At 39.1% G+C, this 26,167-nt stretch overlaps 1 protein-coding gene across 1 annotated transcript in view; it reads right to left on the bottom strand.

Moving 5' to 3' along the window:
• The window catches only part of znhit6 (zinc finger HIT-type containing 6), a 32,852-nt gene that overhangs the window by 2,381 nt on the left and 4,304 nt on the right, over positions 1-26,167 (bottom strand). The window contains exons 4-9 of the mRNA XM_051377209.1: positions 25,974-26,059; positions 22,843-22,946; positions 10,124-10,192; positions 8,729-8,809; positions 6,454-6,534; positions 787-911 (exon numbers count right to left, since the gene is read on the bottom strand). Coding sequence (XP_051233169.1) covers positions 787-911; positions 6,454-6,534; positions 8,729-8,809; positions 10,124-10,192; positions 22,843-22,946; positions 25,974-26,059 — 546 coding nt within the window. The remainder of the gene's footprint in view (positions 1-786; positions 912-6,453; positions 6,535-8,728; positions 8,810-10,123; positions 10,193-22,842; positions 22,947-25,973; positions 26,060-26,167) is intronic.

Below are 26,167 nucleotides of genomic sequence, written 5' to 3'. Positions count from 1 at the left end.
ATTATCAGATGTTTCTATGGCTAACTTTTTTTTTTTTTATCAAAACAGTGTGGCACCAAGGCCTTATCACTGAAAACACACACACACTCAGACTAAAATTACCTCATTCGTCATTCAGCCGGTCTGGGTCTGACAGTATAATGATACTGGGTTAGTGTGGTCTTTTGTGACCATACTAACCGTAGTGAGATATACAGTTAGACTGCACTGTGAGCGATTTGTTTAAGATATGCAGTCCTTCCTTGTCGTGACTGTACATGGCCCCAAACATCCGGCATTGGTGCAAAACAGGTGAGAAAAACCACAGGCTGACCTCCTGTTTTCTCATCTTCTGTCATTTCACAGCTCATGAGGTCACTGTTTAACAGTAAGCCATGTTTGATCCTCTTTTTGGACACAGTCGCTGTTGAGGTTAAGTTGGTGTGTGTGACACTGTGCAGAACACCCTCATTTCCGTTGGGGTAGCATGTTGCCATAGTGAAAAATAAGGGAACGGGGAGTCTTAAAGTCTCAGCTTGAGAAACCAGAACATGATACAATGCTGTTGGAATTGGGGAAGTGAAGAGGGGTTGGCGTTTTGGGACTACGTGTGGCTTTGACTCATGTCATACATCCACCCATTTGTTTAGTTACAGAAAACATAGGTGAAAAAGGAAGCTGAACACAGTGATGAAGAAAGGAATTTTAGCTAATAAAGCATCAGTAGGTTAGTGTTGCTGCAGAAATTGGCTTAAAAGCAGGCTGTCATGACATTTAAACCTGGATAAGGGTGTTTTTTGTTTTTACCTGGTCCTTTCAGTGGATAGTCCTTCCAATGATCTCTGATTACAACGTGCAGCACAGGATATTCAATCAGTGTTTTGTAGCTCAGGTTGTCCCTTAGGCTCTTGTGAATGTCCAACTTATGGTACCTATTTCAGAAACAAATTGAGGAAAAAAAAACAAAAAAAACACAAAGGACATGATTACAAGACAAATCAGTTACAGCATGCTGTGTAAATTATGTGACATTAGCGTCATTGTATGTCATTTGAAGTATTTAGGTGTTAGGTAGCAAAAAGAGATGACCACTGCTGCTGAAACTCTTTAAATTGCAACCGTAGCACTTTATTTCCAGCTGCCTGTGGCACGTTGATGGCGGAGAATCTCTTGAGGATTGATAGAGATTTGAGTCATGGCTTGGCACAATGAAGATCCTGCTCGGTGTTCGTCTCGAGATGGAAACTGAATTTACCGAGAATCAACATCTCTCACAAGCACATGAAGCGGCTCCCTTACCCCTCCTTTAGCTCTTTGTATGAGATGACATCAGTCTCGTCTTGTCTCTAAGTAGTCCTGTCATGCATTAGGGATGGTCATAAATCACCAGACTAAATAGTTAACTGGATTCTTGGGAGACATGGCTTGCCTCTACACTCAACCGATTCAGAACCATCCAGCTTAGGCTGTCATCACCAAAATACCGGGCATCATATATTTCAAATATATACAGTAACTGGCTCCATCCCCACCAACTGTAAAACCTGTGCCAGACTGAAGATTATTGAGCCATTGTTTGTTTTGCTAAAAGCACAAGCAGACTGAGAACCGCCCAGGTAGACACCCACTCCCCAAAGCCAATCAAAGCACTGTGCTATAATGTGACATTTACAGGTCTTTACTGGCGGGCCAGCTTCCTAGAGGCCCTCCCTCATGGAAGAGTTCCTCTTAGGTGGGCTAAAGATAATTTCTCATGGTCCCACAAATAAACTGCACTTCCTGCAGGACAGGACAAGGGAAAGAAGTGATAGCCTGTGGGTCTCAAAACACACAGGATATTTCTTGCCACAGTACAACACAAATGGTTGCATGGTATTCCTGGCACATCTCCACATCAGAAGTGCAGAAACAGCCAAAGTAAAGATGAACATGAGATTTGACACAAGGGTTGGAAGAAACTAGGGTAGAAAGAGAAGGTACAAACAACAGGGTCAAAGGTTACGCAGTGAAACCGGTTTGTAGAGCTGGTATGGGCAAAGTAATTAAAGAAAATCAGGATATCTGCAACAACTGCATCCATTTGAAATGTGCATGCCAGACAAATACTGTTTCCATTTCATTTGTTTTCATGTCTAACTTGTAATAAATTAATGATCCCGGATGTTTTTTATTTTTGTAAATATACAAGCTAAACTAAAACACAAGTGTTTGGTAAACAACAGTGAAAGACGGGTAGATGGCAAAGCAGATTGCGGCTCCCTGTGGTGTCGGTAGGATTGTTAAAGCTCTGGCCATTTCTAGAAACACGGCTGGATGACTCAGCCAAGAACACGCACACATCTGGTCTTTATATAGTGTTCTAGTGAATGAACAGAACACAGGGCAAGACTGATGTTCTCTTCAGGGAGGTTCCTATTGTTTTCCCCTCCACTGCTGAGACCCATCAGCAAGCATAAGGTAAGGTGCAAGAACAAAGAAACTACACATATTTTGATACTGAATAGGCACCATCGTGATAACAAATAATAATGTTGAATATAAACTGGATGTACCCATGGCTGTCTACTGTGTCTCACTGTAACATATTAAAAGAAAAATGTTCTTGTTTTGGTTTATGTTTAATTTGGACGGTGTTTGCTTGCTGCTGGCTGCAAAAGGCTTCCAGGATCCTTCCTTGAGAATTTCTTATGTCAACTTATTTTGTTTTTGTTGTCAATACTGTCCTAAGTGTTACGGGTCCTTATGTAATGACAGGCCAGGTCCCCATTTATAAATATTGTGAAGGCACAAATCAGACCTTGGAAGATGTATTAACTGCTTCTGCCAAAGTTTAGATGTATAAAAAACCAAAGATGATGTGAAAATGTGCAGATCTCTGAGATCTGTTGGCCAAACGAGCATATTTTGGACAAGAGAAGCAGTGAATTTATGTAACACATTACAATAACATTGCAGTTCATTATGAGCGCAATATAATCTGATGCTAATGCCTTGCTATTTTAGTAACAGTACCCAAAACCAATCCGGCGTTGCAGGAGACCTGAGGAAGCATCTGCTGCACAGAAACAAACTTGAACATAGCTTTAGGGCAAGCTGAGGGAGAGCAGATCGGCAGGCTCAGGAGGGCTAAGGAGAGGGTTTGCCACAAATATTTGAGAGAAAGAACTGCCTGGACAGGACAGAAACATCACTGTCTGATGGGTCCACAACACTGGTAAAAAAAAAAACTGAAACGCCACCACACAGGTTTCCTTTTTTGGCTGCAAAAGTAAAAACAGCATCTCTACTTCTGACAAGTCAACAGGCGTAGATGGTTCTGTGGGATTCGGCTGGCTTAGAGGAAAAGAAGAGGTAAGGGAATGGAGGAAAGGGCATCCACTGGATGTCAGGAGTGGAATGAATAAAAAATAAACATTAAAAAAATAACACAAACAAACATCCAGAGGAGTGTGAATGGTTCTCTTGATGCACAGTGTCTCCTTTCCAGTAAGAGAATGTTGACTGGTTACACAGTCATGTTTAGTTTAGCACAAGAGCTCCTTTATTGGAGTGGGTTGATATTCCAGTAGACATTCAATAACAAAAACATGAAGCCATACCCTTTGTGTTAGACTTAGCAAACAGCCTCTAAGTAGCCATGTCCACAGCTTCCCATGACTTCATAATATTAATAATACCTTTTAAAATTAGGGGCTTTCTTCAAAGGCTGCATTATACAAAAACACGGAGGCCCTTTGTGGCAGCAATGCTTTGACCTTGTTTGGGACCCCTAGAAACAGATTTGACCTCAGTGTGTAGTGGGCCTCTTTTCTTATTAGAGCTATATTCTGTGGCTATGGCTGTGGCTGTGGCTGTGTTATGTAACTGCATCTAGTTAATGTTAGGTAATTCCCCCTTGAGCAAGCATCCTAATTTTGTTCTAAATCCATTCATCCAGCCTCAATAAAATGTTGACAATAAAAACTTACTTAGAATTGAATTACAGACTTAACTGTCCTTTATTATGCACTCTTATACTATTAAGCTCTTAAGCTATGACAGGAAAAGGTTACTGAGAGAGTTGAAAGTGAGATAAAGACAGGGAGATTTATGCACCTGAACTAGTAATTATTGCAGTCTTGACAAGTCAAAGTCAAAACATGGTTTCCCCAAAGACTGATTTACAACATACTGATTCAGTGAGTATCAGGCTAATAGCAGTCAGGAGTCATTCATAAAACCTTTCTCTGGAAACTGCTACATGAATGATAGCAACTCTTATGACTCATTTATAGTGCTGTACCTTTCCACCTTGATGTGATACCACGCCCTTCACTTACACAGAGGAGCTGAAAAAAACAAACAGGTGGCTACTATAAATTGGGAGATCTGCTAGAAAATAAAGTGGACAGAAAAATACAGTGAAATATGGCCGGACATTTAAGTTCTTGACATATACATCGATCAGCCATAACATTATGACCCCTCGGACACCCTGACTGGTCTGGCCCCGTACGCAACAAACTGTGATACACTGTGTGTTCTGACACCTTTCTATCAGAACCAGCATGAACTTTTTCAGCAATTTTAGCTACAGTAGCTCTATATACTATTAAATATTAACCATAACTGTACCTCAACACAGAGGAAATAATATGTTACGTTAAACAAAGCCTGAAGGCATGTAAAAAGCAGATGTCAAATCCTATTTGATTTATTTTGCAATTTTGTTTTTACATTTCCAGGCAAAAGAAGGGGTTGACATGCACAGGAAACGCGTCTTTCAATGACATTAGTAATGGGTTATATCTTATAGGCACATATAGATCATGTCTATTTTAAGGTAAAGGTAAATTTCCTGGTCCTACTTTTTGACAGGCTGAACAAAATTAGGACATGTTCAATGAATATTACACCATGTCTAGCACTGAGTCACTCCTATGAACACTGACGCATGTGCTAAAATCTTAACACATCTGAACAGTTATTCACACAGCCATGCATATATATTCATCACTGCCATTGATGGACAGAAGCATTAATTGGCCACATAGGAACATAAACTTTGCATGAAAAAGAAAGTTCAGGGTTTTTTGGATGAAAATCTGCAGAAACTTTCTGCACCAATGAACCTTATATATTGTAATTATGCAGTGTAACAAACTACCTTGTAATGACTGTCATTATGCAGGTGACACTGTAAAGGTGTGTGTCATGACATCGGAGATAATGACACATTTAAAAATATTCAAACTTTCATTGAATTCATGTAAGGGCAAAAGGTGACAGCCTAACAGCGTATGCTAAATCCCATCTCTACACTCATCTTTCAGTAATTCCTCTTTATATGCTGTCATAAAATATAATTTATTTGCTTAGAAAAGCGTTGGCAGCCCAGCCCACTGGGTAAAACAAAAGGCGCATGTGTGTTTTACAAGGATGAAGGATGGGATGGGAGGTTTCATGACGTTTCATGCTGGCCAGGGGGGTAATGATTATGAGCACCGAGGATCATCATTCACTCCATGACTAAGTGGAAATGGAGGGCAGCCAAACAATCCAAAAGTAGGCGAGGCAAATGGGTGCTATCAACACCATCCCCTGACCACCATGGGAAAAAAAAGGGCACACAGGACAGAGACTATGAAAACAGAGAGCGAGTGAGAGAGAAAGTGAAAGAAAGCAGATGGAAGATGTAGATTAAAGATGTGGAGAATATTCTTGATCAATGGCATTTCTCAATGTTGGAATCAAAGTGAAAAGGGGAGGAGAAAAAACCCCCATAAGGCCTCACTGCCAAACGTCTGTGTAGCTTTGAAGGAATTTACAAGTCAGTGATGTCAAGTTCATAAACAAATTATGTCAATTTCATACACCTTGAATAAATCAGTCATGACTGGCAACTCCACTCGAACGGTCAGAAGAGTCACACAGACAGGATGCCTGAGCGATGAAAGGATTCTGACGCACTTTAGAAGATTTAAAAAAAGGGCCTTCCATTTAATCTTATCCGGAAAACTCAGCCACACGTCTTAAAATTAAATTATATTAGTCCCTAATAAATGGTTTACTACTTTTGTTTTCTTGTGCAGGGCAAAATTTTTAACATCTTCGGCATTAGCTCCACTTGTTTTGACGGTATACATTTTTGTTGGTATTTCAATAACTACATTGCAACTTAGTGATACATTCTTAAACTATGTGAAGTACAGCTGTATATATGGGACCAGTTTTAGCTTACTGCAGATAGGTTTGTCAGCTGATAAGTAACAACAAACAAACTTAAGATGTGACTATATGACAATTTTATATTTTTAACCATCTTCATCTTGCTTGTCTTTTCAACATAGACGAGCCTAGCACATAGCATATCTAAGCACCAAGAGGGGCAGGTCAATTCCATAAAGTGGGTGAGTCGTAGTCGGAATCAAGGACATATCACATTATATTGATATTGGGAATGGACATAGTTAACCAGTATAAAATAAATCTCACCTCACAGAGTTAGCCTTTCTCCCCTCTGCTTTCATGAAGACTTTTACTTGATCAAATGGAGTGTGCACATACATCTTCAACCTGAAACAGAAATTAATTTCAACACAGGAGGATAGAGACTGAACTCCTAACCTAATCGTTAAAAAGGACAATAAAAAAACCACATGGGAACTTAGACTGTGGAGAATTTCCTAAGGTGGTTAGCATAAAGGTCAAAACACAAAGAGCTCATTCAGTGTAGTACAGGACAGACCCAAATGTACACTTGTCTGGTATGCTGACTGATAAATGTACAGGCTTCTTGTGTAAGGGACAATCCTCAATGCTACTGACAGCCACGGCACCTGAGCCTGTTGTAAACAGCCAGCCAATGGGCCATGGAGAGTTAAACCCCACTCACTTGAACCTAGACTAAGCAAAGTTGTGTTTAAATGGCTGGCACTGAACCAAGTCAGGCATCTACTTTAAAGAGTTGCACTGGTCTCCAATATGGTCTCACTGTAGGTTCTACAATAGACTGCTCACTGCTGACTGTTATCAGTACAAAGGTTAGGTCAGAAGAGTCAGATCGCTGTTCTGTTAGAGGTTCAGATTAGAAATACTGAGTGTTCTGCAATCAAAGAGCCTTCCTTGTTCAAAGACTGCAGTTCATGTTGGGAGAAACACGAGCCTGGGAAATTAAAAAGAAAGTGAAGCAAGAGCAAAATTGCCAAGATAAATGCAGGAAAGTAAGATTGTGGGAATTCGCCATAACATGGAGAGACCTCAACCAAATCCTGTGTGGCTGATTGGATTGAGTTGGTTGATATTAGAAGATCCAGATAAAAAATGACCTTTGAATAACAGCTTTTGTAAATTCACTAACTACATTTTCTACTTAGTTGCATTGAGATAAACTGAGCCCGTTAAAAGAAGCAACTGCACCTATTTATCTACTCTATGGGAAGCATTCACATTCAAGCTGAGCACATTTGTGATAAAGTGTGGTGGCACAGAACAGCAGAATGTTAAATCAATGCATACACATTCACATTATACAGTTAATTTTAATTAGATATTGAAAAAAATGTGGAGAGAGGTCTAAAATACTTAGTGAACATGAACGTGTTACGAGCTATACTTGAGTCTTGACCTATTCCTTCTTATACAGGGTTCTTGTACATGCAGACTGATTTGTACTTAGTCTGTAACTGAGGCATAATCCCTAAACACACTGCTGCCAAACTCAATTACAAGGGCTCTGGTCTGGCTCGCAGGCGACAGTGGACCTGATACAGGTCATCAAAACCAAAGCTGCAGTCTTGGCTACAAATGGCCTTTATTTTTAGATAAAGAATGGTGAGTACAGTTAGTAAACCTGAAATACAACAAGCTGTTGTATTTCTGTGTTTTAACATCTGATTCATATGCAGCAGTGATGCTCAGGCTGCATCTTAACTACACAGTTTTAGACAGTACAAAAAGCTCATATGCTATGTAATATTCCCAGGACTATACGATGTAATAGCAAATGAATGCAATTGCGTCACACTGGTTTTGGAATTAAGGGGAGTGTTTGATATTATGCTATGCTGCCAAAGTGCAGAAATCACTGTATCTGCATTTCAACAGCAATGGATGAGAGCAATTCAGTTTGCTTTGTCTTCCCCCAGTCGCATTCCCAGTTTTTATGAACATGAGAATCCAGTAACTAAACACAGCGTCACTGTTGTTGCCAAGACCAAAACTTTTTTTCCAAGACAAAAACAATGGGCTGAGCAGCAGTCTTTATCCTTAAACGTAGAGGTCTTCCAAACCATATATCAAACCAATGTTGATTTCTGGGTCTATTATCACATTGTTAAGTTTTCTATTTTTATTTATGACTCCAGTGACTGAACCAAAACAATAGAGTAGTTGAATTTCTACCACTAAATGCAACAAGGGGACCTATTATGCTAATTTACAGCTCTATATTCTCCACTGGAGTAGCTTGCACGATTCACTCTCCAAAACATCCTAGTGCAGTCGTGTAAAGACGCAATTTTAAAAAAACGTCGTAACAATACTGATACAATTTCATACTTTATACAGCCTACAAAACATAAAGGTGTATTAAGGTCTCCACTTACAGCTGTGATCTGTAGTTAAAACCTCACGTTAGCTAACATATTTCAATCAGTGCCACACGGAGAGAGGTTTACAGAAAAAAAGGGCAGTTTGACTGATGCGTGTATACAAAAATCTGAAGAAAAATATCACATGGAATGTAAGTTGTCAATGGGACAAAGCTCACTTTTGACGTGTCACAGGGTCCGACTCCGTAGGGTGGATATAAGGGATCAAGATCTGCTCCAAGGTTTGCTTGTCAGACACCCTAAAAACAAGAAAGGGATTGTGAAGTAAAAACCAAATGTGAGAGAAAATATGTGAACGTCAACACCCAAATCAAATCAAGACAAGTCATGGTCATAATGGATAACATCACAGCTTTTACAATCCTGGACAAACTCATACAGATCTGAATGGTCACTCTTTCCAAGCTGATTGTGGACCTACAGCAACAAGGACTCCTTCGAACTGAAACAGCACTGATAATTAGCTTCAGTAAATAAAACACTGGTGCTTCAGCAGAAAGTTGTATGGGTATATTTAGGGATGCACAATGATATTATTCAATAAAGGCCTTAAAATGAAACACTGGCATCTGCAATTTCTTCCGATAGGACATGCTGAGAAGATGACGCTTGACTTATGCCGTTACCTTGGCTAAATGCTTGACGCTGTGTCGCCCAGTGCGAGGGTGCGCGAGCCAAAGATGATAATACCAGTATGTCAGCAGAGTGGAAGTTTCCAAAACGGATAGCAAAGTCATTCCTTGAACAATTCAAATTTAATTACCCATTTCAACGCTGTCATCCAGACCATTATGAAGAATTTGTGAACAACAGAGAGAAACCACCAGCATAAACACCCGTCAACAGCCTCTTCTCCAGTCAACCAAAGCCAAAAAATATGACCGCGACCACCCCGGGGCCAAAGGCATCAATCAGAAACTCGTGGAGAGTATTGCTCTGGACAACCAGCTGTTTTCGGTCGTTGAAGAGGTTGGGGTTTGTGGACTTGAGCCACGCTACAGGAGGCCCAGTAACAGGTATTATTCAAGTGTGGCCTTACCTGAGTTGCAAGTCCTCATCCTTACTTTGAATTAATTTATTCAGTTAATAGATTACTGAGTTCAAGCAATGGCCTGTAAAGCATATGCTGCCTACTAATTTAGGCTCATTTACTCAACAATGTGAAAAAGAGTACACTATATCTATCAATGTTCTTTCAGTTGGCCTTTAATTGCCGTACAGTTGTTGAATGTGTTCACATTATCCCTGTGGACAGAGATTAGATTTATGTACTTTTTATGCAACTTGTGAAATACGCCAAATTTAAAGTTGTAATGTCAATGCGGACATTTATTTATTTTCAGCATCTGCTAGAGGGCCATCACCATAAGAGCAGGCATAATAATATGTTAATACCACAACAAGAGAGACCGGATGTTCTCTGCAATTAGGATGAAAAAATATGTGCATATATCAGCATTGGCCAAAAGGAGCTGGAAAATATCAGCAAAAATCCAATTTTGTGCATCCTTAAGTATATTATTCAAGACATGTAATATTATTGTGTAACTCACCTCCTCTGGCTGAACTCTGTGTTGCTCTGAGGAAAGATGAGCTTCAGGTGCCACAGGAACAGTTTTTCTCTAAATGACACACAGAAAAAGCAATTTTTAGTTTCAGCTTATCAACAACAGTAGTGCTTGATGCCTGTTTTTCAACCCAGATGAGGTCACCGGTGCTCTCACAGTATTCCCTTCACAGAAAACACAAATGCTCTTGTTTAAATTCAGAGCATAAAATGGATTCAGCTCTAATCTGTCCAAGACAATACGCCTGGCTGCTTCCAAAATCTTGTCCATCTGTGTGACTGTGTGTGTGCGTGCGTAAATGAATAAACCAGAGTCACCATGGAGACCATGACATATACACTCAATACTAGGACACCAGCTGGTGGATATCAAATAATGATCACTTCTTCTGGGGTAATGCTTTGGGCAGTAACATTTAAAAGTGGTTGGGGTTTTTTTGGGGGAGTTGCTGGGCGTGCTCTACAACCAAACATTTATCCCATAAACAGCTGCTGTGTGCATATCTAGTAATGTCATCATGAAGCAGAAATAGCGCACAAGATGTAATATATCAAACAGTTTGGGAGATATCATTAACAAGATGTAATTCTGCCATTTATTTTACAGTAATGGATTAACTACTGGTAACTGTCTCAATGGTCATTTGGATTTGTTTCCAGTCTGTACACCATTATGACACATTAAAATACATTTATTATTACAGACAAAGATTCCTGTTATGAAGATAAAACCAAGAAAAACATAGCAAATATATTTTTTGCTGTCCCTGAGGAATATAATATCATCTACTGGCACAGCATCAATACGTTCTGCTCTCCAGAGTCATATACCCCACATACTGTGCTGAACCTAACTACAAGGACTTGCGTTGACCAAGACCACAGAATCTGCCATATATAGGGTGATTCATCAACCCATTCTCCATCAGAGAAGAGGGACGGAGGCCTTGATGGATCTAAAGGGATGAAGATGAAACATACAACGCAAAGCATAATTGTAAGGCACATGTGGGAGACCTTGTTATTAGGGCTTAGTAGTCACCAAGAGATATTCAGAGCACAACTTGAAGGTTTCTTTTGATATGCATAATATGAAGACTTTTGTATTTTTTTTTTTTTTTTTTACTTATCTAAAACCAAAGCTCTCCACAGTTACTGATTATCAGCCCATTCTGAGAATATGGCAGAACAATTTGTGGTTCCTTCAACAAAAAATTATTTGGATAATTTATTCATCATTTTAGCCATTTTTCAAGCAACAATGCAAAAAAAACATCTGGTTCCAGCATCTCAGCTGTGAGGACTTGTTGTTTTTCTGATTTATATAAGTGAAAATGACATATCTTTTGGTTTTGGACTGTTAATCAGACAAAACACATTTGAATCACCTTGGGCTCTGAGAAATGTTTTTCATTGTTGGATAAGAGTTGCAGCACTTGGACGGCTGACTGATTAGTTCCATTCACTGGTAAGTTGACCAAATTGCTGAATTTTTTGACATTTTTATGCATCAGATGACCTCTGCATTTAGTCAGTAGTGGTATTCTATGTAGCCAGCTTTAATTAACGTTCAGTGTAAACTAGTTAGATTCTAATTGCTGTTGGCTAACATAAGCAACACTTTGCTACCTACCACAACAGACATTAGTGCTTGGCTGCAGAGAGCAAGGTATGAATACCTAATCCAAGACCAGGTTTAAGTCCTTTTCTTGCCTAATAGCATTGTAGGCTATGCCTTAGGAAAGAGATTGCTAGTGGAAGAATGCAATGGCTATTTTGAACACTGGTATGTCTTTCCTGGCCTGCTTTCTGCCACAAGAAAAATATTAATGCATACATATTGTAAATGTATTCTACGTTCTGGGAACAGTCCCGCTTCCCTCTGAAATTAAACAGAGAGAAACTGGTGCTGCCTCTCCGTCACTACCCAGAAATTATTATTACAGCTATTATATATATACTGAATGTAAGTGTTGACAACGTAGTAATCAACGCATATTATGCCTTAATATTTACTGAAAACTGCTGCAAATATAGTGGTTGCTGCCGACTGGTTGACAGCGTAGACTTATTTAGAACTATCGAGACCTACATGAATCACGTGTAGCGGCTCTTTTATTCAAAAGGCGCTGGTCAGCACAACACCAAAGTCATTACAATTTATCCTCTGAGGACCATTAATGTCAGCATTAAATTTCATGGCAATCTATCAAACAACTGTGTAGATATTTGACTCTGGGCACAAGTACTTGATGGCCAGACTGATGGACAAACCATAATTTAATGCAGCTATATCAATGCTAAGAATGGGTCACATCGAAGGAGATTGAGGTGAGCATAATGGTAAATATGAAAAGAAATGTGTATTTTACATCAAATGTATATGTTAATTTTAATATGTACTTGCAGAATAAACAGCACAGCAAGCATGTAACATTTTTTTTGTTCCATTGTATTGACAAAGACAGGTTCAACATTTAGTCTGTTAGTAGGGTTATTTTTGTACCATTGTTGTTAACGGGTATTAGCAGGACATAAGACAATAAAAACAGGTCAAATATATATATAAGCAATGCAACAATATAAAGTGCATATTCTGAGAAACTCCATAATCACTGGCAATGAGCTACTCGACTCTACCCCTTGTGTCTTTTGACAGGCATTGTTATGGTGCTTGTGAGGTTGTTTTGCAGATCCAGGTGGTAGCATTATATAACAGGGGGCATATTTTTTCCTTGAAAACAGAAACAGGACCTGCAGGGGGAGTTCAAAAGCGAAGAAGTATGTGCAGAACTGGCAGAACACCCAATGAAAGATGGTTATGAGTTTCCACTTGGCTATAAGCAGAAGGTGAAGGAGTGAAGCTGTGGGTAGTGAAAGCAGCAGCAGGCATGTTGGATTTGAAGACAAGGGGCTGGGAGGGGATTCCCTATGCAACTGTAGGAGGTACCTAACACCTCTAACCCCTGAGTCAGAGGAATTTATGTGTTGGCTCAGTTTCTTATTTGGTGCATCAGTGTGTGCCTGTGTATACGTGTGCAGGTGTGTATGTGTTTGTACGTGCAAGCAAATGAGGGTGGAGCACCAGGTGTGATGCCATTATTCTGTCATTACAGCAAATGGAAACTATGTCTTTCAATGGAAAAGGGGCTTGCCCAAAGATCCATGCAATCATTTCAGGCAAGGCCACGGTGCATACCTGGGATAAGTGCCATCATTCATTGTCAGGAAAAAACGAAGAGAGAGCAGTATAAGAAAGTCAAAACAGAAGGACCAACAGTGGAGGACAACTGCTTTGAATACCAGAACCTGCTGAAAAATATCACACTGCCTAGCCTTCAACAGTTATTGCTGTAGGGCCTTGAGCAAGGCCATTAAACTCTAAAGGAGAGTGGTGGCAAACAGTGAAAAGCTAGCTTTGCAAAGTAGTCCCCATGTGTAACAAGAGGTGCAATTCCTCCTGAAAACATGTCTGTTTACAAAGATTAAGTGCTGAAAAGTTTATAACCTCAACAGAATTCCATGCAATAAGCTACCCACTGCCATACATGGCCCGCATTAAAAGGGATTTCTTCACAAAGAGGGATTATTCATCAAACAGTACTAAAAAACTAAAACCAACCAAGTAAAATAGAATTGACACATGGTCAGAATAGAGTGGGCAAAAGAGTAAACATGTTTCATTAATACAGTACTGTACAAGTGATTACCTGCTTGTTTCTAGGTAGGAAAATGATTTCTACAAATCTCCCAGTTAATGAATAAGCTACTGAGTGGGTATCAATCTGTAACTGCATGTGTGGTTTTTTTTGCATATATGAGGAAGAATACTCTCCAGAGTCTACATTTTCTCAGGGTAGCCAGGACAGGACTCTTGTAGTGACACTGTGAAAGTCCTGATTCCATTTCTCTTTATTTATCAGTGTCCTGGGGTTTCAAATTATGTTCAGCGTTATGAGTTGCACAGAAGGAATGGAAGCGGTCATCTCTTTTTGCTTCCCAAAAGGTTGCTGTTTCCTCTTTTTTTAAATGGCAGCAGAACAATCGTATTTTGTTACACAATATTTATACAATAAAAATAGCTAAAATCACAGTCTGGACTCCTTATGAAAACTTAAAACCATTAAAGCAGACCCTATAAAAAGACCCCACTTTTAGGAAAAAAGGCCTGTTACTGTATTTGTAAAAGTAAAAGCTACAATATTTTAGTTAATGAATGCACGGATTGTTTTTAATACTCAAGCTAGTTTTTTGTATTTTACATTAAACTAGAAACACCACCCTGTGGTTAAATGGCTCCACCAGGTAGTCAAGTTGCAGTTTAAATCTGTCTGTCCAGATATATATGTGGTGAAGAATTAAAAACAATTAAATAAAAAGGTATAAAGTTTTTTGGCTCAAAGGAAGTAATCACTATATTGATCCCAGTGAATATATATTACAAATGCCCTTGATTACTATGTAAAGATGAATTGTTATAGAGTACAGCTACACAAAATGTGGTGCTTTTATTTTCTCCTGGCATTTTTACCTGTGATGCATTACATTCAGAGGCAGTAAGTAAAAGGCAAAATGGATAAGATGGAAAGATGAAAGATCATATTGTTCTAGTTATTGTTTACTCATTGTGTTGTTCCAGTCAACATAATTCTTAAATTATGGCTAAAAACCTATTTTGAGGTCACAATGACCTTTGACTATTGAGTCAACAAAAATATGTCACATCATTTTAAGGTCACAGTGACCTTTGAGTCAAAAATATCACTGACTCATTGACCAAAATTAATCAGTTTATCCTCAAGTCCAAGTGGTCGTTTGTGCCAAATTTAAAGAAATTCCCTCGAGGACTTCCTAAGATATTGAATTCACAAGAATGGAACGGACGGACAACTGCCCCAACAGCCAGAGCAATCGCCAGTGCGGAAATTTGCCATCTTTGCCCTGGAGAGCTTTATAAATACAAATCCTGATGTCTAGGCTTCGGTGAGTTCTATCTTTGTTCTGCTCTTCACAAACCTGACTACAAAACTATATCTGTACAAAGGGTGTCATTTTAGTTTTAAATGCATTAAACAAAGAACTTCCACAAAGAACTGCAAATAATTATAATCCCCAGAACTTTGCCTCTCTTTATAAACTTAAAATGAGTCCGAGCAACTGTCTTCATGCATGAGGGAGATTGAGAAATAAAGCAGACTCAGAGGAGGATGGATGAATTCATTAACAAGAACACACACTGCTGATTAAGTTAGTGATCGCAGTTACTTGTGCCATCAAAACTAGAGTGCAGAAAGCCTGACTGGTGGTCTGTCAGTCAGAGCAGATCCATCTGGCTGGATTAAGGATTGGACAGATCCAACAAAAATGGCATAACATATGAAACCATGTGTCCTGTGTATCTGCCTGTCAGAGGCAGACGCCAGGATTTGGGTGGCAAGTAAGCGCCAGTGGAATGAGATGACAGGACTTTGGGGCCTCTATACTGAGATACAACAAATGAATCCAGTATCCAAAGCCACGGCTGGATCCACAACCTCAGAGGGTGGAGTGGCATAGAGGCTGATGGACGAAAGGGAGAGATTACAGGCAGCTGTATCTTAAGACTCTTTATGTTCTGGCTTTAGCCTCAGTTGCTGGACAAATGCCGCAATGTTAAGTCATGGGTCTGCTTTCCCTGAAAAACTCAGAACACACTCCACCTCAATTCTAGAAAGGCAAAAAAGTTGTTAATGCGTGTAGGGTTCTAAGTATGCATGTGTCCATACAAGGAACACAACTAGTCTACAGCTGTGCTAGCAGCTCCATGAGGCTGTGATGTTAATTACTTGGGAGGGAAAAAAATTGTTGAAAGGATGAAAAATGGAGAGACATTTTTGCAACTCTTAGATTATTACCACTAATGGGGAAAAAATATAAAATTGGGTCTGATGGGCGCAGGGCTTAGCTTTAGATATCCTGTCATGAACTGACGTGCTGGACCAGTGGAAAGTTTGACCTGTTGGTCACGCTAGATGTGAAGTCAAAGGATACCAGTAACCCAGGTCATTAGGACTAATCCTCTGGGGACTCTGCATGGTTGTACCAAATTTTATGGCAATCCATTCAAGAGTTGTCATCTTGCCAATGTAGCCACAGCTAGAGCCAAAGTATTAGTGTGGCTTAAAAAATAAGAAGGATTCCATAGCCAAAAGTCATTAACACTAAAGTTTTTCAGTCCAAGGACAAAACTATGTAATTAATTTTAACACACACATGGGAACCTAATTATTAAAATTCAGTCAACCAAACATGACACATGGCAAGTTTATATTCTCTCTAGCTCATGCAACACACTCATATTTCTGCTTAATTTACAGTTTGGAATTTCACCCAGAGCCAAAGAGCAGCATGTAGCCCACAGTTATGTGGCCAATTGTGATGACAGCCTTCGCAACACTGATGAAACTGTTGCTTGCCATTCTGATGTGAGGTTTGCCTCAGATGGCAGCCGGCACAGACTCTGCTTTGCATCAGCAGTGGTTAATAGAGCCAACAGCAGCCAGAATGTTGTCTGCTGGAGTCTCAAAAAACATTTGACTAAAGCTGCTGCTGATTGTTTCATTTGAACTTAATTTCTGGAAAGTAGGAATCGTGGCGCACGTGAGCGTGCAAAGTGATGAATAGTCATCCTCCGCCATGAAATCTGGGGTGAAATATGGCTCTGTCTGCTTTAATCCATTTGTGCATTCATTCATCACATGCAGTATTTCATACACCACTTGGGTTTATACAAACCTGGGATGAATATCACTGCTACATTACAGCATTTTTTTGCATTAATTGACATAATTGAGGTTCTAAAATTACACCATTTTCCATTGTCCCAGTATTGCACGCTTTAGTAGTGGCGTGTTGTGGAAGTGCATTTGCACTGCACATTGACTGCAGGGGATAACTGTGGACAAACGTGTTGATGGCAAGTCCACCATGTTCAGCTTTTAGGAGTTCTTCAGTAGTTTTTTAACACTTTTGAGAGTTTTTAAACACAGTTGAACTAATATTAATGCAAACCAATCACTTCCTGCTTCAGTTTAAAAGCTTTCCACCAGCAAATCAGTGGAAGGCTTTCATCACAAAGCAGAAAAAAGAATGGTGGACTTCAGGCTGGAACATGCAGAATGTGTGTAGGAGAACATGCACAATGTCCACATGACTGTTTATTTTATTCTTTAACTGATTTTTATACTGTTTACATGTTTTTTCTTTTTCATCTTGGGCCTACTTTCCGACCGGAGTTGGATCAAGCAATCAGCTTGCTCGACGCTTAGGTTTACACAAGGTCTGACTCTCTGTCTTTCAGCACACACACCATCTTGCCCCGCCACACCTCTTTCTGTTTTTCTCTGTTGACTTTTTTCGTTAGCAGCAGGGCTACACAATTAATCGCAATATCATTCAAAACAAAACATGACCAAGTGCAATATCCAAATCACAAGAAGCTGCAATTTTCTGATGGAGGTAAAATGTGTGTCCCTAGCCTACAAATCTTGTTCTCCAGATGTAAGAAAACATGTTTGTTTGGTACAGACCATAACAAATGTCACATCATCACAATTTCAATAGTTATAAAGTCTTTAACGTTAACTTTTGAAGTCGCCCAAGAAAACACAACTCACATTTTGGATTTTGGATTCCGTTTTCACAACAGCAGGTGAGCGGCTGGTGGAGGAGGCTTCCTGTAATCTATCGAAGCCAACGTGGCCCAAGTATTCTACGTAATACCAAATAATGTCTCTCTCTACCTCTCTCTCTCTCTCTCTGTGTTTCTCTGTAAAATGCTAAAATGGGTCACCGGCCGTTAATATACCTGGGCTGCCCGCCCAAGGAAAGTCTATATGTGGGAATCACTGGAGATCAGGTTTCAACCTGTCTGACCATTTAAAAAAACCCCCCAAAAAAAAAAAAAAAACCAAAGCATTTGCGTACATTGCGACATTGATTATAAAGGCAACAGTTGAAGCTTCAAAACTTCAAAGCATTCTGGTCAGCCCTAATAGCATGGGTATCCAAACTGTATCAAAAATTTGGCTATGCAGCATTAACGTTGCAATGCATGTCTGGTTTTGTCTTGGCTTGGCTTCGGGTGTTTTATAATCATAACTGAGTAGAGGCTTTGGTATGCGTCAAAGGAACTAGCTCATTTGATGTGTAAACTGACCATGTTTGAAGGCAAAAGTGTTAATGAGGTACCAGGTGCCATTTAGTGACATGCCACCAGCCAAAAAAAACAATGAGAACACATCCGCCTCCTTTCACACAATAACACGGCTGGGGAAAGCAAGCAAGAAAATGCTTGTATGGATTGGGCAGCTGCAGCAAGAACAAGTAGATGACGACAAGGAATCAGACGAAAAGCTCTTTTTTTTTTTTTGGAAGTTTAAATTATAGTGGAATGGAGGAGGAGATTGTTGTTCAACAGTTAAACACAAAACTGAGGCAAGAGGGAGAGTTTAGCATGCTAGTGCAAAAGTACATGCACAGGATCACGCCGTGCATTAAAAATATTTTATGATATATTAAAATGGGTAAGATAGGACATACTACTCAGTTCACTGGGTGCAGGAATCTACTCGTGGGTGATTAGGACTCCATTTCCAAAAATTACATTTTTCTCTTGTAGCATCAAAAAGTAGCACTTGATTTCTTGAGTTGACTGTTCTTCAACACCTGTCAATATTTAGAGAACAAAATAGGTCTCCTCTAGCCCAGAGCTGACTGAGTCTGATTCCCAATATATGGCAAACTGACATACATGGCACAAATCCACAGCTGCTCATATTACTAATTATCTCAAGTTATTATAGAAATATGTAGTTATTATCCACAGTAACTGCCTCTGCAATGTGTTGTCCAGTCCACTCAAGCTGTCTATGAGGAAAATGCCCTGCCATGCCAGGCTGAGGCTGTAGAAAACATAATTCCACCCTAACACAGCTACTCCCAATGTTCTGCCAAATGCCAGCTATTATATACTTACCCTCCAAGGGCTGAACTGAGAGGCAGCCTGTAATTTTTCGTCAGTCTCTTTACGGTTTGTGCCTTGTTTTTCAAATTAGTCACCGGCAAAAGGTGGAAAGAAAGAAGTTGCATGGCCATTACTTTGAGTACAAATATTTAATCAAAGAGACACACGCTCACAACCTCTCACACACATACACTCACACACACACACGCACACACACACACACGCACACACGCACGCACACACACACACACAGACCATCGCCAGGCATGAAAGCCCTCTAGTCAGCTGTCTGCCAGTAATGATCCTTCTCTGGCAGCGCAAGTGCGTAGCATGAATATGTCGCTAACCAGCTGCAGTCACACTGCTCACACATCTGCTTTTTATATTATGTACTTGGTACATTCTGAAGCACATTCTCTCTCTCGATCTCTCGCAATTTATTGTATACCTTTCATCCAATCCCTTGTGTCCATTTGCTGTCTGTGAATGGGGCACTGTTGCGGTTGGTTGAAAAATCTTCACAGTGAAACTAACCAGACTAAACAAAGAAATAAGGCTGTGCAGCTGGCCAAAGATTCCTCTACGGATACTGCAGCAGCAAAAGCATCAAGGTTCTTCTTGTGTCTTTTGCCAGAGGAGTTGTGGGAATTTAGCACATTTCCCAGGTGTTAAAACTAAATAATAAAAACTTAACAGACATTCTGGTCTCATCCAACAAAAACTTTCTATCACCATCTGACAAGCCTTGTGTTGGGGATGGGGAGTATGGGGTGGGCAGAGTGTGCTACTACAACCTGACATAATGTTGCCTCATCCCGAGATGTGACGTGCACATTTAACTCACCGCCTGCAAAACACCAGAGACAGACGTGACAGAGTGCTAGACTTTAAGGATGGAAAAGAGGGTGGTGAAAGGGAAAGTAACAACATAAAACCAGCTGGAGGGACTGACAAAGGATTCTTTTAGTGGCAATCCTGATTGGCACCCAATGTTGTCCCTGGGCATTTCAGACTCGTAAAACTTTAATATGCAGTTCAATAACCATTTTCCCCTCTTCCCCTCCTTTATTCTTCCACAGAGGGATTAGAGTGGCAGGACTCAGTCTCAAAAGAAATGAGAAAAAAAGAGTGGCAGAAGGTTGTCCAAGGAGGGAAAAAGATGCCAGACATGACAAGACCACCAGTAGAACTGAGCAAATTGGAAGAGTGCCCATGCGAAACAATTACTTACTACTTCAGGGTCTAAAGAAATAAGCCACAGTCTCTAAATCACTGCAAGTCTGCAAAGTTCACTACACTAAAATACTTTCTCCCAAAATCATTAAACTACCAATGGGAAAAGGTTAATAACACCATACAATACTACCAAATGTGTTGGTATATGTATATGGTATGTGTTAAGTATAGTGCTGTCAAACGATTAAAATATTTAATCGCGATTAATCGCATTAATGTCATAGTTAACTCGCAATTAATCGCACATTTTTATCTATTCTAAATGTCCCTTGATTTCTTTTTGTCCCGTTATTTTTTTCTCATTTTAATGCTCTTATCAACATGGAAAAGTGGATCGGCTTGCTTTGTGCAAATGTTGTTTTTATCGAAAAATCATCCATTGTCGCCTGGCTTTGACGAGGGGGCGGAGAATTCGCATCAGCTGTGTGCTTGGCCATCAAGTGGTATTTCAGACTGGACGTGCTGCGATGATAGCTCAGTTCACAACGACAAAACACACAGATCACTTTGGTCTTGTCAATGGAACCATTTGGCAACTTTTTAAAAGTAAACTTTCCATTCAGAATATTATTGGCATCCATTTCGGCGTCTCGCGCTCGCCATCCACTCAAAACGTAACGTCTACTACTCTTAAACAAGTGTGTGCGGCGTGCCTGTTGTTTTGTTTCCAGTCTAGCTAGATCCGGTGTGGTGTTGTAGTCTTTCTAACGTTACTAGTTGTTGCAACAGCATGTGAAAAAAACTACAAAGTGTGCTAGGCCAAAAAGAACGCTAATCTCGCGATAAAAAAATGTACGCCGTTAAAATGGGTTTGCGTTAACGCTGTTAATAATAACACGTTTAACTGACAGCACTAGTTAAGTTTAATTTAAATTAACCCTCTTTTACAGCTTTTTCTGTTATTCAAAATCTCACAACGCAGAACTTACTTGAAGAACTTTCACATTTTGTGACCATAATCATTGACTTCAATTAATGACACCAGGGCTATGGAGCTACGACACATGATAATATATTAGAGAAGCATTTATGAAAACATACATGTTAATAACATTTGAATGATGATGAAACTAGCTCCAGACAAAATTCAGATATGGATAATGGTTCAAGAACAGCTGAGCACTGATTTTGAGCACTGATTTAACCTTTTTTTCAACTGATCTTCAACTAGTCTAGCCGTAGACTAGAGTGCTATTATTTCAATCTTTAACTACTGGTCCTATAACGTCTAAGCTAGAAGAGGATAGACCTACTGGTGATGATGGACATAATGCTGCATTTTTAATGCTTTGACTTTAATAAAACACCATGCCTTCAGGTAGACTAGACTAGATAATATATTATTACAGAATGTGAAATCACTTAACCTAAATTAACCTTCCCTTATTCACCTATTCCTGCATTAGTTTACAGATTGTTCCTTTAAGTGTGGCAAAACCACGATAGACGAGAGGTACTGCAACTGCCCAGTGATTGGTTGTCTGCAGCACGGAACACGCTGCCATCGATCCTCGAAAGGAAGAGTGCATGTGTGATTTCATATACTGAAACTGAACACAAAAATCTGACAAAAATGGCTACTTACTAGCTTGAAAGGTTTCTGCTCCTGAACAGGATTTAAGTGTTATGAAATACAGAAAAACTGCAAATGACCAAAGGACGTCGTCATGGCTTAATTTCACTTGAGAAAATGGTAAACCTCATCTCATCTCAGACTCACAGAGACTGGTGTGCTAACGACAATAACACTTCAACTGCCTCAGATAAAATATTGATCACACATTTAACAGACATGGATAGATGCCTTCATTGTCATGCAGACTGCCATGAGATAACCTGAAGAGAGAAAGCACTCGATACAACTGCTGTTAGGGCTTAACAAGAGTGCCATCCTGTGGTAAAGTAAAACATCACTAATCAGAAGCTCATTTTGCTGCAGACTAAGCAGGACTTAACTTCACCAGAAACCCGTGAAGTGTTGTCTTTGACTTTGACTGAGCGTATTACAAACAGTAAAATGTTTGGGTAAGACTTTAGGCGGCGCAGCGCGGATGGAAATCCAAACACCCATGGTGTTGTATTTCTATTACTTGCATTTGTGCTACAGTGTGTTTGTGTTCTGTTTTTTCTATGATAATGTAGCACTTTTTTAGGATATTTAAGAAATTAATCATTTTCATTATGCTCACAATTTTCTCAAAATTATAACAACAGAGTAAAAAAAAAACATTCTTGTAGTCTTTTTTAAAATGAAAAAGGATGTTCTTATTATTTTTAATTGAGACACTCACTGCTTCAAGGCCTAAAGGAAGTGAGGAGCCTGGGTGACTTTCAAATTAAATTGAAATAATTTGTTCCTCTCTGCAACACTAGTTTTGCCAAACCACAGCTAAGGATAAGATAAACAATAATATTACATTTAAAGTCAAAATACACTGCTTGTATTTGAGTTATTTCAATCTTACTTTGTAAGGAAGAAGGTGGAGTTTTCTCTGCTCTTAGTGAAGGTGATGGGGAGGAACCTCAATGTGATGTTCATCTTTCTGGCGTTGGCTGCCAGCTTCTTTGTCTGGAAAAGAGAAAAGTACAGATAGTACAGTACGATATAATAGTATAATTTGGTATAATACAGTTATCATTCATTTAACTTATCAATCAGAAGCAATTTTGATACTTGATCAATCATTTACATCTTTTTCACTGGTTTCAGGTTATCAAATGTGAATATCTGCGTGTTGCTTTGTCTCACTGAATATCTTTGGGTTTTGGACTGATGAAAAGTTTGAATATGGTCACTCTGGCATTTTATATAACAAATAGTCATATGATTTGAAAATATCATCAGCTCTACACAGTATGCAAAACATGATCCCATTATATTCTGTTTTTATTATATTTACAGTTTACTGTTCAGAATACCAAACAGAACAATCTAACAGCTATCAGACCTTCAATAAACATCTCACAGCAGCATGCTTCAAAAAAATAACTTAAGTGAAACAGGATGTAACAGAAAGTTTCTATTCTTAGCTTTGAACAGATTTGTTGGGACCACAGGTAGCCTGGCATTTCAGTTCAGTGGAGAAGTCAGTGGGGGGGGGACATCGTCTCTAAGAACAAATAGGTCCAAATGCCAAACATCTGTTCTGCATCAATAAATCGGGCTGTACAAGTAATTAAACCAAAGATGACCTGAACTTCTCCTTATTGGCCTCATCTAAATTTGAAAGGACAAGCCTTTCCTTCCTGGCACTTGTGTAGCTCCTTCATGAGTTCAGATTGGCAGGTAGTGAGAGACAGTAAAACAGATTTATTAAAAAGGTAGGGCTATACAAGGCTAATAACAGATTACTGCACTTGCAATGTTCTGGTAAAAACCCAAATCCCAAAGCTCATCATGTGCCAAGCCTCTATCTCTCGCTGAGAATAAGCCTCATTATTTTGACTGATTTGTGACCTCTGAAGCAGTCACTGCCCCTGAAAGTCCCATAAAAAAAGCACGCATTACTCCAACCTATCAAATACCACTTGTGTTGTCTTGTAGTAACAATACAGGTGAAAGCTGGCAGGGACACCGAATCTTACATAATTGAATGTCTGTGGTTTGGAACAACAGGAGTAAGCATTGCATAACTACAGCCACAAATGATATAAGTGAAGCAATAAAAAGACAAACACATTTTGATGATTTTTCTACTAAGCTAGGTCTTTACCATCACCTTTCATCTTTGGATCTTTATGTACATCAGATATCTAATCAAAACTAACAATGGATCACTGACTTGTATATAAAGTGCCTTCGCTACAAATGCAACTGAAATGATCATTCGCACCACGTGCATCTCTTCTTACATTTTCAGAATGTTTCTGAAAATAATAAAAGACAGTCACACAAATGAATTGCCTCATGGATAAATGTATTTATCACACTGCTATAAGTGGAATTTTGAACTTACATGTCCAGTGTGTAACATTTAGGAGAGTCTACTGTCAGAAATTGAATATAATATGCATAACTATGTTTTCATTGGTGTATAATCACCTGGAAAAAAGAATTATTATGTTTTTCTTACCTTAGAATGAACCATGTATTTCTACAAATGCAGCAGGTCGGCTTACATGGAGGCTGCCATGTTGAACAGCAATGTTTCTACATTGACTGGCTCTAGACACTGGCTCTTGATAAGGCTGTTCACATTTTTCATGGGTTTCAGAGCCACGTAAATTCTCCTGCTCACAAACTTAAAGCTAAAAGCTAATTATCACATTTATTAGGACTTAAATTGCTCTTAAATGTCAGAGAGCTCCAGGTCTCTTATGTATTTTAAGAGTGAATCTTAGATGAGTGCAGTGCAGAGTACAGGATATATTTTAGAATGATTGAATAAAGTATCCGTTAGTTGAAGGTGTATGTATAATTCAGAATAGGGCTGTTTTGACCTACTATGCATGTATCAGGCTTAAAACAACAAGAAGAAAGCCCTAGCACTGATTTACTTTTACAATCACTTTTCATGCATCTTCATTCTGTGCACTTGTCAACGTGGCACTAAGAGACCTTTTTCACAGCAGCCTTTTTGAAATGAAATAGAAGTAGGGTAAACAATGATACTAATTAAGGTTAAGGTTCCGTTCCGCACTATTTTATGTCAAAATTTCTACTGTGAAAAAGTAGACCTTTTTCACAGCAGAAATTTTATTTTTAATATTTTAATATTAGGCCTCCTTATTCTATGACTTTTCTAATGCATCTCATGCACCAGCAGCAGAATTTCTTTCCTGCTTCAGTTTTGGTCTTCTTTTTGTTTGCAGTTAAGCCAATTTCCTATTGTTTTTTTTTTTTTTTTTGGTTATTTATGGATATTTAATATGTTGCTGGGCTTTATTAGACCACTCTTGCAAGTGTACTTGTTTAATCTTATTTTTTATAAGTTAGTTAGTTTATTAGTTTTTGTTTTTATGTGCAATTTGTAATCTTGTTAAGAAAAGGGCTACAGAAAAAAGTTGGCTCCTTATTGCATTCTTCGTGGTTAACTGAATACAGGCCCTGGTCTTTGGATGGTGTGGTCAGTGTTGGGTCAGCCTGTTCTTGCTCAGGGTCAAAATGTCTCAGTTTGTAAAAATCTTTAAGCTTTTAAATCTTACCCGTATTAACTTTCAATATAGCTGTGATCTGGTGGTAAGATAGATATTTCAGCACTCAAAAGAAAAGTCTTGGCTGAACTGGCGGAACTGGCTGAACAGTTCTGAACTTTTTTTCAGAGCTAACACATGAGCAATAGTGACAACAATGAAGAGAGGACCATCTGTTTTTGGTTCTTAAATACCAAAACTATTCACACTGAATTCAGAAACACACGTGTTGTTATTTGAACAAAATAAAACAACTACTTTAGAATGCATTATCTCATGATGTGGGAACAGTGTGTTCGGATGGAGGAATAATACAAAATTGGATTAATACAACTTGTAAGATTATTCTTGAATAGGATTCACCAGCACTTGGAAGGCTGAGCTTTTTTCAAATGGTTGCAATCTGCAACATCACTACCATAGCACCAAATCCAACACACTGGTCCTTTACTCAAAGACGTACTTTTAAAGTGGCACGAGGAGTCCGGATGAGATTGTCTCTGGTGGCACCATCAGCAAATCGTCCTGTATCCTCAAGAAATCTGTAGTCTACAGTACAGGTAAAGGACAAACAGTAAACACACATACAATTAAAAGCATTTGATTTTAGAATACCAATCATTACAAAAAAACTATTTATGCTGTTTTAGTTTTTCA

This window comes from Dicentrarchus labrax, unplaced genomic scaffold (assembly GCF_905237075.1).
Source record: "Dicentrarchus labrax unplaced genomic scaffold, dlabrax2021, whole genome shotgun sequence".
Classification (NCBI taxonomy): domain Eukaryota; kingdom Metazoa; phylum Chordata; class Actinopteri; family Moronidae; genus Dicentrarchus; species Dicentrarchus labrax.
The sequence above is the reverse complement of the archived record's forward strand: the minus strand, read 5'-3'. Positions and strand labels throughout refer to the sequence as shown.